At 38.9% G+C, this 18,427-nt stretch overlaps 1 protein-coding gene across 6 annotated transcripts in view; it reads left to right on the forward strand.

Moving 5' to 3' along the window:
• Mllt3 (MLLT3 super elongation complex subunit) overlaps positions 1 to 14,992 on the forward strand; it is a 276,781-nt gene extending 261,789 nt beyond the window's left edge. For 5 of the 6 annotated variants that reach the window (XM_020185764.2, XM_020185765.2, XM_020185768.2 and 2 more), the window contains one exon: positions 845 to 5,529. In XM_020185764.2, the coding sequence (XP_020041353.2) occupies positions 845 to 976 (132 nt within the window). In that variant the 3' untranslated portion in view covers positions 977 to 5,529. Of the gene's footprint in view, positions 1 to 844; positions 5,530 to 5,980 lie in introns of those variants that run through there. The other variant, XR_012440426.1, reaches the window with a different exon arrangement.
• Positions 14,993 to 18,427: the final 3,435 nt, after the last annotated feature.

Consider the following 18,427-nt stretch of genomic DNA (forward strand, 5'->3'; position numbering starts at 1 on the left):
ACTGTTCCACACAGGGAGATAAAGGCATCCTTTCTTTTGCTAGATAAAATTTATCTCCCCTAAAATTTTACCCAAGGGAATTAACTGAACACAATGAAAAATTATAAATCTATGTTCTTACTCATTTTTTGTTCTTTTATTTTTGAATTAGCATACATTAATAATGCAAAGGGATTACATTGTGATGATTCTATACTGTTCTTATTCATTTTTTTCTTAGAAGAATAACAACATGTACAGCTAAATGAATTTTCACAAAGTGAACACAGAACACAGCCTATGTAGCCTGTACCCAAATTCAGCAGCAAAACAGTTCCAGCATCCTGGGAGCCCCTCCAGTCAGTACCTATGATCTTTAGAGGGATTTCTGTTTTTCTCTTTGTGGATTCCTGTGTAGTTCCAGTAATTTTCAATAATTATATGATGAGAAAGAAAAATGATCATTATTTTTATAAACGTGTTCATTTTAAAAAAGAATTTTGTTATTACATCTAAGTATAGTCACTGTCTATTAGTCAGTAATTATTAAAGGTGTTCTGAAATTTTATTTGCCCCTAACCACACACCCACATAAAGTACTCTGTAGACAACTCGAAAGTAAGAATCAGTTTCCGGGGTCTGAAAAGTGAGAGCAAATCTGTTCTCTTTGAGAATTTTTCAAAAGTTAAATATACCCTCTACTTACCAAATTGGCTAAGAGATAATTTGGTGCTATTTGCTATAGGACTGACCTGCTGTAAGTATGAGTGTTTACTACTTGCTTCCATATTTGAGCCTCCATCTCTCTCTTTTTGCCTTTTGATGACTATTGCTTGTTGCCCAAATTTTCCCTTTATTCTTTCAGATCGTGAACCTTATAGAAGAAACAGGGCACTTTCATATCACAAACACAACATTTGATTTTGATCTTTGCTCGCTGGACAAAACTACAGTCCGTAAACTACAGAGTTACCTGGAAACATCTGGAACATCCTGAGGATACAACAACTGGACGCATCAAAAACTATTGTTTTAATTTTTTTTGGTTGTGATTTTTTTTTGTTGTTTATATGAAAACACTCAGAATGATGCAACCAAAAGGGAAAAAATAAAAATCAAACAACCTTCAGCTTTATTTTTCTTTAAAGCCAGTCATCATCTCTTGATAAAGGAGAGGTTACGCAAACCAGCCTCAGCGGACCACTCTTCTCTCCAAGGAAATCCTCGGGAAGAGTCAGCCTGGATAGCCTTGAAAACAAACAAAGCAAACACAACACAAGAAAACTTAAAGAATGTGTATGCTATCGTGTATCTCTGTCTGTGGTGGTTCATTCCACAGGACGAATGCATATTCAACACACTGCCTTATTACATAACTGATCTATTTATTACTGCATACAGATATTCTAAAGTCGTTGAGGGAATGACACCACCAGACATTACAAGTACTCTGTCCCGTGGATGCTCTTCCAATGCAGCGCCCTTGCCGTCCCAAGCCCAGTGACCTTACTTGTACACCGTGCCACTTTCCACCAACTTTTTCCAAGTCCTCTAACTTGTTGCAGTCTGTATTTTCCACCTGTTGTTTTTCCAGTTCCAGGACACAGATTCTCAACTGGGGGGACCAAACAGCCACCTTGATTTTCTTCCTTGTGGTCTTTTTCCTGAAAGTTGGGGGCCCAGTCCTTGGCTGTATCCATTTAATGATCTTGAACCATGGTAGAAAATGCACCAAATAGGATCATACGAATTGCTGTCTAGCCTTAGTCAATAAACCTGTAGGACTTTTAACAAAAGTGTACCTGTAACGTCCTGAATCCAGCACTGCTGAGCTGTCATCAACTTGTGTCATTTTACTGTTAAAATATTAGGTAAATATGGAAGTAAAGGCATTCCAAAATATCATCATTTAAAAAAAAAAAAGAGGAACTTTGGTCCTATTTTCTAGAGAAATGTTATAAAAATTCTTAATTTGGACCTGTTTATTAGTGAGAGTATCAACTCTCTTCAGCTGCCAGTGTGGTACTCATTTTTCCTATAAAACCAGGAATCAGATTTTCATTTGTTCACATATGGTTCTCTTAGACTCTTATATTTGAAAAATTAAGATCTTTCTTTGGGGGAAATTCTTGGTTCTTCTGCCATAGCAGACTATGTATTAAATTGTAGATTCAGTGGTTCGATACCTGTTTATTCATTCATTGATGTTTCCAGAAGGATTCCCTGTATGGATGAAAGTAAAGATGGTTGGGGAGGGGGGAGATTTTTGTTCCTGTTGTACCCTTGTTTTGAAACCAGAAATCTGTCCTGTGGCATGCAAAAGAAAGCAAGTTATTTTTAAAAGAAAAAAAAAAAAAACCAAAGTACTTTTGGTGTCATTATTCCATACTCTCTGTAAATGGAGGAATGAAAAGTGAGAACAGCTCACCTTCCAAGTTACTCAGCTGAAAAGGAAAGAAATGAAGAAATACTTCTGGATCCAAAGGTTCGTCACTGGATCAGCCTTAAGAAAGTCTCTACGTGTGCTAACAGACCAGTTTCCCCCTCATTTGTTCTCATGCCAGATGCTGTCTTTTCATTCAAAGAGTAACTGGTGTCCGTACAGAAAATGGTCTCTCCAGACCCATTCTTTGAGGCAGTAATGTAAATGCAGATTGATAATGGAATGATTTCTGCATTTTAAAAAAGGGGATTTTTTTTTAGTTTCTTTCTATCCAAAGAAACTATTTTTTCCTTTAAAAAATTATAATGCAGCCATGCTTCTTGTAAATTACTTCTCTGAAGTGTCCTCCCAAAGGACAAGTGTACTTTCTAAAGAATGTTACATTCTTCATGATGAATGTTACATTCTTCATGATGATTGGCATGACCCCTACTTGAAGCATTTGTTGTGTAGTCTACTTCTCAGTGTGCAATGACAGAGAAACTTTCCAAATCATTTTGGACATTAGGTGACTGATGAATTGTGTGGTTTTAGTTGTGTTTTGTTTTTAACTTTATAGGTGAAAGGGGAGGGTACTTCCTACATGGAAATATTTGCAAAAGTCAGAAGTCTTTTAAAATTTCTAATGTGAATCCACATTCTCATTAAACCAGAAATGTATGTGGTGTAATTAACATGTCTGTAATGTAATGAAAAACGTACATCTGTAGTGTGGGCCACTTTTATTTCATAACTAAATTGTGTGGCAAAATCAATGATTTGGCAATGTAAAGGTTTTGTGTTCCTTAAGTGACAAACCAAGAAACTGGGTCAGATAAATGACCAAGAAAGCAGGGGGAGGAGGTTGTAAGAAGAACAGCAGCTATTATAATTGTGATAAAATTTAAACCTGAAAATTAGCTAATAATGCAGAATATCATAAAATTTGAGGTTGGAAACGGATAACAAAACTAAGAAAAACTTCCCAGTCCATAACTCATCCAGTCAGCAAAATGACTTTCCCACAAAATTCTGAGTTAGAGTCACAATGTTGATTTTGTTTTTGAAGCAGTCCTCTTGCTCTTAGCATGTAACTTTTAAATGCAGAAGTAATAAATCCCCTTTCAATTAACCTCAAAGAGTTATAATTCTTCTCAAAGTAGCCAACTCAGTTCTGCCACATTTATGTAAATTCACCTTTGAGACCTGTTAAGACTATTTTTGACACATTTACCCTAATGGTGGCTTTGGTTTTTTTAAGCACAAAGGGGAAATGGCAAGGTTTAATTTCTTTAGTGGGTGTATATATAGGTATAGATATATATATACATATATATAAATAGATGTTTCAAATAAAATTAATTGGGTGAATGTGAATATGGTTTATACCAGCCAGAATATGATAAGCTGTCTTTAAATTTTTCCCCTGTGATTTGAGGGGGGAAATGTATGTACAGAACTTTCCCCCTCCCCTTATAAATTACCTTTTGCTTCTGGTTTTGCAGCAGGATGTGTGTGAGAGGGAGTTCTTAGGATACACTAGTCATGTTAACAACAACGTTTGCAATTATTTTGTGACTTCACCACAGTCTGCTCTCTCCCTGTAGACAAATTGGGTGTCTGTAGATGCTTACTTATTATTTCAAAGTCAAGAAGTATGTAAAAACTACAGATCAGAAAACAAGAGTTTTAGGGGGAAAAAACTCAGAAGAAAGTGTCCTAAACATTTTTAAATTGCTAATTGCTAAGCAAATCTCTGTCATCTGAATAATTACCTGTTCTGTGGAAAGAGCCAATAAAAATTGGTTTCCTTCCATTAAAATGTTTCTTCCACCAAAACAGTTTTTTCTAATGCCTTTTCAGACCAACCTAATCTTAAAAAAAATTTAAGCCTGCATAACATCTCATTTGCCATTTCAAGCCCCACAAATATTTAACATATTTGTTTAGGAAAGACTTTACTCTTAAATGTTTTAACTCTACCTATTTAATGGAGTTGGATGTTCAGTGTTGGAAATGGTCAATGTCTGTGTTTGATGGCTTGTGTTCATTTTTCTCACTGTGGAAGTGATCAGCTCTGGAGTAATTTGCTGTACGCTTATTACTTTCCACCTTTAGCGTTTTGTGTACTAATCCTATGTACTGCTCCTATATTTATATATATTATATATACATATATATATATTATCAGAGTAATCTTACTTTGGACTGTTGCTCTCAAACTATGACTATGATGTAGAGACTACTACATAAAGCTGCAGTGAATATGAAAGAGTCAATTCCCATGGTGTAGGTTAGTCTTGGGCTGGAAATCTACATCTTTTGACCTCTTCTGTTTTATACAATGCTTTTTATTATGTAGGCACTGCCATCCCTTAATATTCTTGTAAAGATGCATTGAAGAAGTCAATTTAAAAGGAAGACAAAGCCACCACTGTCTGTAAACTGTAAATATGTATTTTAGCACTTGTACTCCAGTATTCTGAAAATAGAGTTATGATGGAAATGCTGACAGATCCGTAACGGTGACCAGAGCTACCATGCAGTGCAAAAATAAATTAAGTAAAAATGTATTCTTGAGATTAACAGTGCAAGGCCAATATGTTTTATAAATCTGTCAGTATCTTTTTAACGGATTGTGTGTATGTGTAGTTATGTTGAAAGAAACACTGTGTATGTGTGTACATGCTTTTATGTGAACTACAAGGCACACATAAGATGTATTTTTCATCTTTAAAACCCATGTTGAAATGTAAATACAGATTGACAGCAATAGGTGTTTATTTAAATTCATACCTAATCTATTGTGGCTCTTTAAAAAAAAAAAACAAAAAACAATGTATAGTCTTACAGATTGGTTTGACCAGTTGGCTTTACAGCTTCACTTCACATAAGGAAAAATAAACCCTTACCCTTTTCTCACTAAGTGATGTTTTTCCTAAGAAGAGTGAGTGGAGAGGCCTGAAGCTTCCTGAGAAATAGCAGTACACCCAAACCAACTGAGAGCAGAGGCCAGTATCTAGCATCCTTGTATGTGTCCTAAAGTCAATATAGTTTTTAAACGCTGCAGAAATTGAGCAAGTAAAGGTGGGGCACATTCGCAGAATAAACAAGTTATTTGTGCATGATACTGTTGTCTTTTCCCCAATTCCTTTTTAAGTTTTTGGTCATAAATGAAACAGTATGCTATGGCTAGACAGCGTTTGCTTTAGCACCACTGTTGCTACCTTTATTAGACAGGAAGGAGAAAACTACTACAACAAAGAGTAAAATACATTCAGTTTGATAAGTAACCAATGAATTGAAGGCGATACTCACCTTGGTCGTAAAGAGATTTACATCAGATTTGAGAAACTGACCTTATCTTCATCCAAGCTAACAAGCTACTTAGGGGATTGTTGTGGACTGCCTTGGTCTCATCAACTAGACACTGACTGTAGGTAAGGTAGCATCCATCCCAGATGAACTCTAAAGTGGCAGGAAAACAAATGACCACACTTAATCGGACTAACCTCTTCCCTTCTTTCAGCATAGATATGCAATTGATTATTTGAAATAATGGCTTTGCATTTTCTGCAGTGTGGGAAATACAAGTTCAGCATCACAGGCCTCTGAAGACAACCCAGGATGTTGTTTCAAAGTACTGTCACCCTGGAGTGCACCGTGCTGTGGTTTTCCTCCAGGCCTTTGTTCCACAGTAGCAGAGCAGCTCACCCACCTGGAAACCTGGAGAGGGATGGCAGATCAAGATCTCTCTGGTTGGTACTTCAGGGGTATAATGTCCAAAACTAGTGCTCTTGACTTTTCTGATTAGTGGAGCAGTTAAGGGTATTTTATTGATTTTCTCGGCCAGGATACCACCCAAACAGAATACACCAAGCACATTTCAATGCTGCTGCTTTCTTTGCTAGGTAGTAAGATCCATACGTTCCTGTTTATGCGGTTCCCTTCTTCAGAGGCATTTCCAGTCTTTTCTAAAGGTTGTAAAATTGTCCTAAGCTTTCAGCTTAGTCTCTTGATCTTAATTTCTCCTTAATTAAAGAAGGGCAGCCAATATGGTCCCAAGAGCTTGTGAAGGAAATACACGGCACAACCCAAAATCTCTCCCCTAGTTAGAACTGGACCTTATGGCTCTTAAATACCAACAGAAATAATTCCTCTGAATTGGAAGGCTCCTTGAGTTTTGTAGTCACAGGGTGATTACTGAGGTCTTGGGCAGTTTGCACAGAATAGATGGCCACAAGTGGAGAGATAGATGGGCATACAGGCAAGGCTGTTTGTTCATTGTCGCCTTGCAATCATGGTTTCCACAGCATTCAGCCCTCACCACAGAGTTCTGAGGTTTCAAAAGGGTAGAAAAGGATAAATCCAGGCCATTAAAAGGAAATAATCAAAGCTATTGAAAAGACAAAACAAATGAGTTTCACTAAAAAGGCCGCCTGTGGAAGGAATAAGGTTGAAATACTGATCCTGATTTCCTAGACGAACAGCATTCCTCACACATGTGGTTTGTGTATCCGCGTCTGGGTGGGTGGTCTGGGGAGAAGGTCTAAATGCAGCAAGATGGCTTAGTTTCTGAGCAGTGGAGGGAGGCTTTGGGACAGGCTCAACCCGTGGCATCTGCAGTCCCTGCAACATAAAGAGGCTTTGCTTCTGCTTTGTTCCAGGAGGGAAAGTTTTAACTTGGCTATTCACTGAAGTGTGAGTCTCTATTCTGCGCAGAATCCATCAAAGGGAGGAGTGTATGTGTGAGTGAATATGTTTAGGCACCTCCTTGCCCCTCGTCCCTGCCCAAGGGGCAGGCTATATGGCTTGGAATGTAATACTCTTCCATTTGTTCTAATATATCCCCTGGCTGCTAGGTATCTCTTGAAAGTGATGCTATTTTAAATAACACTTCAGTCTATGTAAGACATTACAGGATATTACATTAGAGGCACATATTATGATTATGGTCCACAAACAAATGCCAAAAGAAGATGGACTCCCCCCAAAGCATAGTTATTCCAATGTTTATGCCAAGTGAAGTCCACTCTGGTTAAGCCAGGACATTTTTTAAGGGAATCCTCCTGGACTCAAAAACAAGATGCGCAGCATTGACTTTTGACAAACATGAATCATGCCAACTCATGTTAGAAGACAGGTCACTTCATAAATGTCCCTCATTATGTACCGTGTACGGTTTATATTTTGACTTTCAAATACTTGGGGGATAGCTCATTGTTTTCCAGATTATATTTAGTTCTTTACAGGCTGGTCATCTGTCTCATCTACAAAAGCAGAAGCTCCTTGAAAGCAAGGACTTTGTTCACTGCCAGTTCTCCAGAGCTTACAACAGTTCCAAAATGTATTAGTCATGTGTCTTTGTCAGATGGAAATTTGGGAGCAATTTATTCAATGCGTCTCTCTTTTGACAGTTCATGAAAAGAGTTTCTTACTTAAATTAGTTTGAAAAAACTGCCCAGTATATGACCTTGGAAAATCATGACATATTCATATATTGAACCCCTAGGAAATCACATACTCTCACAACTGAACTTGTTTAACTTCAGTGCAATAGTTCCCAAATTGCACGTAACATAATAGTAGTTACACACATTAATAATAGATGGTTGGTTTTTAACTTGGGCATGGTGGCACATGCCTGATATCCCAGTTACTGTAGATAGGCAAAGTTAGCAAGACCTCCTCACTTCCATCTCAAAAGCAAAATACAAACAAAAATGCTGGAGGTGTGGCTTAAGTGGCAGAGCTCTTTCATAGCATGTGTGAGGCCCTGGGTTCATTCCTCAGTACTGAAAAAAAAAAAAAAGGGAAAAGAAAGCAATCCCTTGACCCAAATCATTTTTGTATCATATTTTATTCTTCAAGGTTTATGGTAGAGTTTGATGGTAGAGGTTCAGAAAAGGAGAATGCAGCCATTGGTTTCCCTAGAAGTGAATTTCTAGGCTAGGTAACCACTTAACTAACTGTTCTAACTAAAACATTTCTGAGAATAAAGTGGGATGGTATTAATAATTGTGCCAAGTTAACTGAATAAACTGCGGCTCTCTTTGGCAAACCAGGATATCTGGTTACCTTAGGTCCAAGGAACACACTTCAGTACTTGCTGAACTGAAAATATACCCACATATTTCTCTGTCATTTGGCATGTGCATGGTAAAAGGTGTTTAGTTGAACTCTGTATGGTAACAATATCTTTTCTAACCCATTGCCAAATTCATGGCTGACATTCTTATAACAAATGTTCGGAGAAAAGCATAACAAATTTAATTAATCAAGTTTTATATGACTCAGAAGCCCTCAGGAATGACCTATATGCCCAGCCAAAACTGCTTTTATACTTAGGTTTGATGAAGAATACAGTGTGAAGAGGAACAATTAGACAAAAGGGGAATATGACCTAACAGTAACATTCTGAGGAGAATGGAGCCTGTTCAGGTTCATTTTGGTCTCCAAGTATATGGCAGGATGCCTCTGGAATAAGGATCTTATGATCCACTTTCAGGTAATGTAGGTCAGAGAATATTTTTTTATGACCATGCTTCAGGAGAAAAAGGTGAGAGGGAAGTCAGAGTGACTTGTTATTTTCTCAGTTGCACTCAGTTTAGAATACCCAGCGTGGTGAAGTGCCATATGGGTGGTATCATGTTTTGAACTCCAGTAACTTTGCCTCTTTATGGTAACATGCAGCATCTCCCTCACAGTAAGGGTGGCTCTTAGGGTCCATAGTTTAAAGGGCATTTTCAGTACCACTAAAGAGCCATGATGGTTGAGATAGTCTCTGGCTATCGCCTACTTCCCCTCCACACACCTCTGCCCCTGTGTTAGCCTGTTATTTGGATAAGTGAATAGTCCAGTACTACCTGTGAGTCATATGCATGGAGGACCCATTCCTTATTCTGGGTACCTGGTCCTGTTTCCTGAGCCTGTTGTACATTGAGATTGTAGTTATTGTCCTTATTCCCAACACATCTGCTTGAGATGCTACATCTTCATTGCCACCTTCACTGTGCTGGCTGCTTCTAATTTCTGGCTGTTGGCAGGATGACCGACCCATCCTCATGGGAGTTGTTTAGTTGGCAGCTTCTCTCACTACTACAGCATGTTCTGGAATTCTATTGCTCTTCACTCTGTCTCCAGGTCCTGCTATCTAATATCATTTGATGGGCACAATTCCTAGCATAGAACAAATGCTCAAAAAATCTTGAACCAATGAACTAATATCCATAAATAAATCTCTTCTTTGACTTGTAAGTAGGTTGCTATGTGGATAGCACTTTCTGCTGCCTCTTCCCCCAAAATTATGTCCTGTATTCTGCCATTGTATTAAAATTAGTAAACTATGGTGACAAACGTCATAGTCATAAAAGTCCGGTTTGAATACCAAATCTGTCACTCCAAGCCAAGTAACCTGAGACAATGTGTTTTCTTGAACCTTGGTTTTCTTATTTGTGAGATGGAATTAACAATAACCTCTTTTTTGTCTGTTTTAAGGTGGTTGGTGAGATTAGATGTTTGTAGTATATTTAGCATAGTGTGCCTGACCCATAGTAAAAAGCTCAATAAATTGTAGGTTGTTTTTTTTTTTTTTTTAATGCTGGTGAAGTCTAGTGAAAGGCCTCTGTTCTCCATCCGCAGAGAACTTTGCCATTGTGTAGGATTACCCTGGACCTGTTTCTATCAGCCGCAAGTGTCTTTAGCCTGATTATCAGCCCATTGTGATGTGTCCACTGCACTAGCTGCCATGGTCATTGCCCTCGCTCACGTGCATATTCTTGCAGAGTAGTCATGGGCTATATAACTGACTGTTGCTCCTCTGAAGCTATTTTTAGCCCATGGGGAAAAAAGGGATTCATAGGCAAAATACCAGTTTTCAGTTCTTTTTCTAGCTTCAGAGTTAAGTCACATAAAACAGAGTTGAATACATTTCCACTGGAAGAGCTCTGTTGCTAGAAATAACATTGATGAAGATGAGATTATAGTCTCAAGCCCCTTATCAGCCCATTGATTTGACCCCTGCCTGACTAAAACCTTCCCAATCCTGTACAGCCATGTCATGAATGAGTGTTCTGGGTGACAGAAAGAACAGCATGAGAGCATGCTTTTCCAAACATGACTTTATAACACCTGGAGGGGGCCTGCTTATACAATATGATTGTTGCTGTCATCTTTACACAACTTTGGTTTAGCACTGCGGTGAGTGGCATTTGGTGGGAAGGCATCCTCTTAATGTTGATGGTTTCAACTGAAGGAGGCTCAGGTTGTGATCTTGATTAGCCAGGCATTCAACTCATTTACCATATTCAAGACATTAGAATCATATCACATCTTCTCTTTTTTTTTTTTTTTAGTTTAGACATGTATAGTATTCAGAAATGGCCAATGTGAGACATTTTCATGGTTTTAGTCATGGTAGTAGAAATTCAATCATTCAACAGACAATTATTGATTCCTTACCGTGTGCCAACCACTGTCCTTAGGAGCTTGCGGAAATGTAGCTGCAGTGTCCAGGATAGTTCCTTTCCATTTTGTTTTGGGTAGAGTCTCTTCATTCCTAAGCAGCAACATCACGTGACTAAAACTTTTCTGAAGATATATGGAAATCCTTAATTGGCAAGGAGACTGTATAGTCTTTCTGGGCTCCCAGCCTCTTCTTCCCATTGCTGATAGGAAACTTCTTAGTTTCACCAGAGTTTCACAAGTTTTTAAAATGATAGACCTGAATAAATGGTTCAGCTTAACACTATGCACAGGAGCCATCTGGGGCATGGACTGAATGAAGACATAGCCCCGCAGAATCTGCTGCAACAGTGATGTGTAGTTGCTGTTTCTGCTCTGGTTTGTTCAATAAAGATTAAAAACTGATGGCCTCAGCTTCGTCTGTCACCATCTAACTCAGTGCTTCCCAGATGCTGAGCTGGGGTCTGGTGTCCTCAAAATTACTCAGGGAGCTTTTATAAACAACACCTCTTCTAGAAATTCTGATTGGATTGTTCTGTGGAGGGCCTTGGATATTGGTATTTTCAGATACTCCCCAGGTTACTTTAATGAGCATCCAGGGTGAGAGTGTAAAAAATAAAGTCCTGGTTTCTGCCACCAGAGATTTTTATTCAGTAAGGCTAGTGCTGGGTTTAGGAATCCTATTGTTAAAATTCCCCAAGTGATTCTAACATGCAGCCATGTTTGAAGGCTGTTATCCTGGCAACAATCTTTGTTACTTTTGGTGATCAGAATTCTGTTTTCCTTGTCATGAATATATTTCTGAAGCTTACTGATCTGCACTCTGGGGGTGGGCTCTAGAAAGACTCAGGTGTAACACATGTGTGCTCCATGTTGTTATTATCATGGAATCAAGGGAAAAATTATAGCATTTGCCTCAGGAAGAAACTGAAGCTGTGCCTTTACTTACATCAAGCATTTGGCCCACAAATCCATTCTCAACCCTGGTGTTGGATGGATTGCTTTGCCTTTGTGGCCAATATTTTTGGGAATAGGTTGATAGTGTACAAAGCACAAGATAATTGGATTGGTGGAATGGTAGGCATTAGTTCCTGAGTAATTCTCCTGAGACTTTCTGTGTGTTGATAGTTATCTGGAAAGTTAGGTGTAGTTAGTTCCCTGTTAAGTCATCTGATAGGTTATTTATAAAAAAAAAAAAAAAAAAGATGGATGGTGTTCTAAAGCATGGTGCACAGGGAAAAGGCAAATCAAATGCAAGTCTATCTGGATAAAAGTAAACCAGAAATACCTAAGCCCTCTTTATGGCCTTTATTGCAGTCCTGGGGACTAAACTCAGGGCCTCCAGCTTGCTAGGCAAGTACTCTACCACTTGAGTCATGCCCCCGGCCAGAAGTACTTAAGAAGGCACCATTCAAGTTTTCTCTGATGAAGACAATGTGTCACTGAAAGCTTTAGTCTGTCCTGGTTTATACAAAGTATGAAATTGTGAAGTTTCTTTTATATAAACAAATGTGTAAGCAATTCAAATGAAAAAGAAAATTTCTTCTTGCTTCACTTTTACTTTTCAGTGGATACATTATTGCTTCATGTACTTTTAAGCACTAATCAAAGTAAAAAAAAATTGTTTCCTTGGGGTTATGTAGCCTTCTCCTTTGGTGTGACGTATAGTAGCTTTGTTAATGTCAACGTGATTCACAGTTTGGATTTTCAAGTTCAAGGGCTTTTGTACGACTCATCCAGGGTCTCCCTGTGAATATTTACATAGTTGAATTATCAGTCTATTGTTCATGTTCCAACACATGACCAATTTACAAACCTCAAAGCCATCTTCTCTACTACACAGTCGTGATTGCTGCATTGAGTGATGGCCTAAAGCAAGAGAGGTTTCAGCTTAGGTTTGGATGTGTCCCTGCTGTAAACCAAAGACAGTGGTGATTCACAGTAATTTTAGCAGGAATAGAAAAAAAAATTAAGTCATCTCTGTTTTACAGGATTCCACACATTTTCTCTAAGGCTGATTATTGATCTTGCACTGAGATTTCTCATATCAAAAATCATATGGAAATGAATTATGAACTATCTAAATCATCAAATACTTTCTCTTCAAATTTGAAAGCATCAAGCTGGGTCTGGTGACCTATACCTGTAATCCCACCATTCTGGAGGAAAAGACAGGGGTCATTAAGAAGAGGCCAATCTGGGCTGCATAGCAAGTTCCAGGTCTGCCTGTGCTGTGTAGTGAGACTCTGTTTCAAAAAAAAAAAGTCACAATGTACCCCCAGTACAACAATTTAAAAAAAGATAAAGAAAAATTGAACCAACATAGTTGTTCGCCATCCAGGAAAAAATATAAATAAAATTTTAAAAAATTTAAAAGATGTCTCTGATTTTAAAAGGGGCATCAAATACCTCCACTTGACAGGTATAATTTGTGAGAAAGACATTTTCTTTGATAAGTGAGTATTGCCTTATGAGGAAGATAGTTGGCTTTACTCCTTAAGTGATCCCTAAGTCAGTTTAGCTTTGGGCCAAGCTTTAAATTTCAGTTGGTAACAAATGGGGAGAAAGATTCGTAAAAATTAGACATGAATTTTTAAGTCCCCTCCATTTTTGTTTTAAGTTGATTGTTAATGAATAAAATTGGTATCCAGAATAGAAACGTGTGACAAACCTTGTAAAAGCCATTGTCTTATAATGGAGAAATTCTCAACATGAACCCAAATGCAAGGTGTAAGCAAATTTATACTTGGATTTTTTGGACAAAAAAAATGCCTTGTGCTTTGAAACTACCTCTATTATTTCACCACCTCAATTCTGTGGTTTGTCACAAACTTTGGGTGACAAATATACCTGCTTTTTGGAGGATTTTCTTTTTTATCATTCTTTGTAGCTTTTAATTTTGTGTGCCATTAACCTTCCTGAATATAGGTCTTCTTATTGTAAGCTGCCTTTTATTTCAGTATTGTGGTATAATTTACAGTTAAACCAGCAAGTAACTATCTTCCAGACAAGTCCATCCATGGGTATTCCTTCATCAGTTGCTGACTGAAATGATTTACTGAACTAGCTCTGAAGATAGCAAGTTGAGCAAGAGGCTCAATGTGGAGTTTAGAGTTGGATGAGATATTGGACAAGTAAAGCCAGAAGTTACAGGACAGAGGGACATGTATGGGAGAGTCAGTAAAGGGGCAGGTATCAAGGTACATCTGTAGATTTTTAGAACAGGTAACAGCCTATTTGGGAAGACATTCTAGGCAAGGGGAACAAAGTAGACAAAGTGGGAAGGATAGAATATTTGGGGCAACTATGTTTACTGTACTATGACTCAAAGACAGGTGCAGCAGGTAGAGGGAAAGCAGATAAAACTGGAGAAATAGAAAGAGAACATATGATGGAAGTCTTTGTTGATAATCTAAGAAAGTTCGGGCTTTGTCCAGGGGATAAATGGGCAGCTACAGTGGGTAGTAAGGTTGGGAGTCGTATGGTAACCATGTATTGTGAAATAGGACCCCATATTTCTGCCTCCCACAGTGTATCCACTGTAAGTACCCTGTGAGCCTAACCTTCTGTGCTCCTATGAGACTTTTAGCATGAACCTTTGCTACATGTATCTCAGTGTATTTTAGTTACCATTGTATTAGTTACCTGTTGCTATATAACAAACTCCCCCAAAATTCAACTGCTTAATACAAAAAAAAATTTATTATCCCTCAGTTTCTGTAGAATGAACTGGTTAGGTGCTCTTAGCTGGGTTTTCCAGTTCAGAGCCTCTCACATGATTGCAATGAAGATGCTGACCAGGCCACAGTCATCTCAGGGTTCAACTGGAGCATGATCTGCTTCCAAGTTCATTTAGTAATTATTGGCAAGATTCAGTTCTTCATGGGCTGTTGAACTGAGGACCTCAGTTCTTTGCAGAGTGAAAGACATCCTCAGCAGGATTCTTACCACAGGGCCTTTCCAACTGTCAGCTTGCTTTGATAAAGCCAGCAAGTGAAGTAGAGTCTGCTGGCAAGATAGAAGTCATAGTCTTTTATAACCCAGTCATGGATGTGTTATCCCATTATACACACAAAGCACTCTCTGCCACCGAGCTACACTCCAGTCCACATCCCATTACTTTTACTGAATTCTATTCATTAAAAGTAAATCACTAGGTATAACCTACATTCAAGTAGAGGTTACCTTTATTACCATGTCAATAGGAGGAATCTTGACATATTGTCTGGATGGCTCTCTACTTAGAGTGCTAACCTAAGGGGTTTACTTGGATGATGAATAATAATGTCTCTTGAACTGACAGTGCTGGACACCTGGAAACAGTTCTAATATCCCAGTCCCTCAGATGAACCCAAGGAAGCAGGGTACAAATTTGGTTCCTCAGCTGGGCTCCATCCTCCTCCAGTGAAAAGAAATGTGGCTGAGCTCTGAGCTGTAAGGAGAGGAGAAGACTTAGGTAGAGTTAAGAAACACACATACATCGTGTCATCTTGGATATTTTAGACTACCTCTTATGGTTTCACCAACTCGACTCTGGTTTATAAATCATGACTTTTTCTTTCCATCTGAGATATTTTTATGGTTGGAAGGCACCCCCCACACACCTCCTAACTTTTTTGTTGTTATTGCTGTTGGGCACTCATCCCAACAAATTGTCTTCCTGCACAGCACTGAGGTAAGAGAGTCTTCCCTGGGTTTATCTGTTGCAGTCATGGAGACTATACTACTCATCTATTTCATTTTCCAAAATTTCCTTTGCAGTTATGACTCTCTCTCAAATGTGACTGACCCTTCCCCCAGCACTCTTTTCCTTGAGGTATATGAAATCAGCTAGTGTAGAAAAGATGACCATTATCCAAATCTGCTCATAGAAGCAACACTAAAATTTCTTTTTCAAAGACATTCATTCATTCAATAAACAGTTATCGAATGCTTACTCTGAGTCAGTCTTGACACTAGTCAGGAAGAGTAAAGCACAGTATCTCCTTTCTAGGAGCCTGTAGACTAGTGTTTTCTGAGGTTGGTTTGTCTCATTTCATATAATCTTTCCTTTACATGAAAGAAAATTAATAATTAGAATTAGAAACATTAACAACAGCAGCAACAACAACAATTTGTTCTTCAAAATGTTGAAAAACTTTCGTGACCTGATTTGCCCTACACTTTAATGCTATGTGTTTATTTAAGAAAAAAATTGATTTTGGTCAATGACAAGAACCAGGAGAGGAAAGAATCCATGATATAAATTAATTTGGAGGATGAATGTGTATAGCAGATGGCAGACCCAGCTTTCCATTGTTTTCTTCTTCATCATCCTCCAACTCTGCTTCCTTCTTTGGTCAAAATCCACCTCCCCCCAACCCCACACACTGAATGAACATGGAGAAAGTGTTTCTCACATGGACATTTTGAACTTGAGGAAGGACAGTAATAAGCCCACAGTACTGGAGAGATAGCTCTGCTGTATACTGTCTCTATGACCTTATCCCAACCAAACCTCAACTGTGAACTAGAAGTAAGAATAATACCTTAATTCATTTGTTAAAAATGTTTTATTGCGAGCAGTTCTTCTGGACTCTGACAGTTCACAAGTGAACAATGCAAAGTCCTGCCCTGGTGTTGGTACATTCTACTTGGGGGAGGAAATAAGCAAATATGTAAACAGGTTGGGGATGGCAGGCATGAGTAGAGAAAGTTTGAGCAGAGTTTGAGAGGGTGAGCATGGGGTACAGTGTCCCCCTGGAAAGGTGACATTGGAATAGGGACTAGAGAAAGGAAAGGCAAATATGACTCTCAGAGGAGGCAGCAAGGTTGATAGACAAATGGAGGAAACAGTGAGAGACCTGCTACAGTGGCAAACTGAAAGACAGTTATCTAGAAAAACAGAGCTCACAGGGTCTCGCTATGGCTTGGAGAAAGGTCTTGGTTTTTCCATAGAGTGAGAGGGGTAGCCACTGAAGCTCTCTGGCAGATACATATATTTGATACATTGTAAGAACTTTTGTAAATGCCACAAGGTACACCCACCCAGTACAATAAAAAGAATAAGGTATAAAAATCTGCACATGTAAACGTGGAAACACAGTAAATGTTAGATCCACAAAAAAAGAGGCCTATCAGTACAAAGCATCAAACCTTTGGAAACACATTTGCAAAGTTCTGTGCTCTCCAGATGCACAGCCTTGGATCCTAAGAAACGGAGTTGTTTTTCCAAAAGATGTCCATACCGATGGGGTTATCCCCCTTGAGGAGATAGGAAGGGGCATAATGGTTGAGAAGACTTGGCTGATCAAAGTTTCATCACTCAAAATGCTAGCTGTGGTGAAGGAAGCCTTTGGATGGAGCAGCTCAGACCATGTCCATGGAAGCTGAGGTGGTTCTGGGTACATTTTTGCTAATGCTTTTGTGAAGACTGAATTTATTAAATGCCACCCCAGCTGCCCCCATAGATATTTGGAAAAGCTGAATGTGATTCTGATATGTGGAAGCATGAGAAACTAATGCAAAAAGGGCAGTGATGAAGGAGGAAGGGGGCTGAGCCCCTGTGCCTAATTTAGTGTCAATACTGCATTGGAATGTAAAAATGAGCTTGTATGGAGAAACAGCAAATTAGAACTCACTCAAGAGGTTTGCTGAGAATAAGTACTTCTTAATGGATCAGGCTGTGAGTGGAAATTGAAAATGAATACACAGAAAGAATCAAGCTGGGAAAAGGGCAACCTGGCTGCTGGCCTCTGGCCCTAGAGAGGCAGCTGTAGAGGACTAGGGAGGAGAGGATTCTGGTTTGCAAATGTGAGTGAATTTTAACAGTGGAAGGTGACGTGTCTTGGAAGTGCAGTCCTTCCTAAATGAACATCAGAGGAGAAAAGTTTGTTAAAGTGAACCCTGGAGAACAGTGGATCCCAAGAATCACTGTGTACCCAGCAGTCTCTCTGAATTCTAGGAAGTCAGGCAAAGGGGCTCTTTTCCTCAATCTTGTCTGTAGAAGAGGGAGGATCCACAGGGCACAGGAGAGCCTGGAGTTCTTTCCAGACCAGTTTGTCTCTTCTAGCAGCATTTACTTCAGAGGTGGTTGACAGACTGTTAAGAGTAAATGTGGAGTGTTATAAAGTCAAAGGAAGCAAGGCAGGCACTCTCTGTCCTCTTTGTTCCTTTTCCCCTTTTTGACCTCATTTCTGAACTACTAAGTTTCCCTCAGGTCTTTTCTTGCTCATCCTTTTTTCCCTGTACCCTACTGTTCTCTTTCATTTGCTTTCTTCCCCTGCCAGTTTTTAAATCCAAGTTTTCTCTTCTTTAATCACCTCCACTAAAGTTTGAAAGCAGTGAGTGATGTTTGTGTTCAGATGTTGGTCATTGCCATAGCATTCCTTCAGCACCAAGGCAGAGAAGAGTAGAAGGCTTTTGGTCTGCCCTGGGGAGGGGGGACAGCCTTCTGAAGGGGACTGAGTGTGGAGCAAGAGGTTGGTAGTAATTTAGAAACCAGGAATTTTCCTTTAAAGCTTTGGGAAGGTTTAGAGGCGCTATTTATAATCCATCAGAGGATTAAAAAGAAAATAGGCAGGT

The sequence above is a fragment of the Castor canadensis genome, chromosome 13, assembly GCF_047511655.1.
Source record: "Castor canadensis chromosome 13, mCasCan1.hap1v2, whole genome shotgun sequence".
NCBI classification, from domain to species: Eukaryota; Metazoa; Chordata; class Mammalia; order Rodentia; family Castoridae; genus Castor; species Castor canadensis.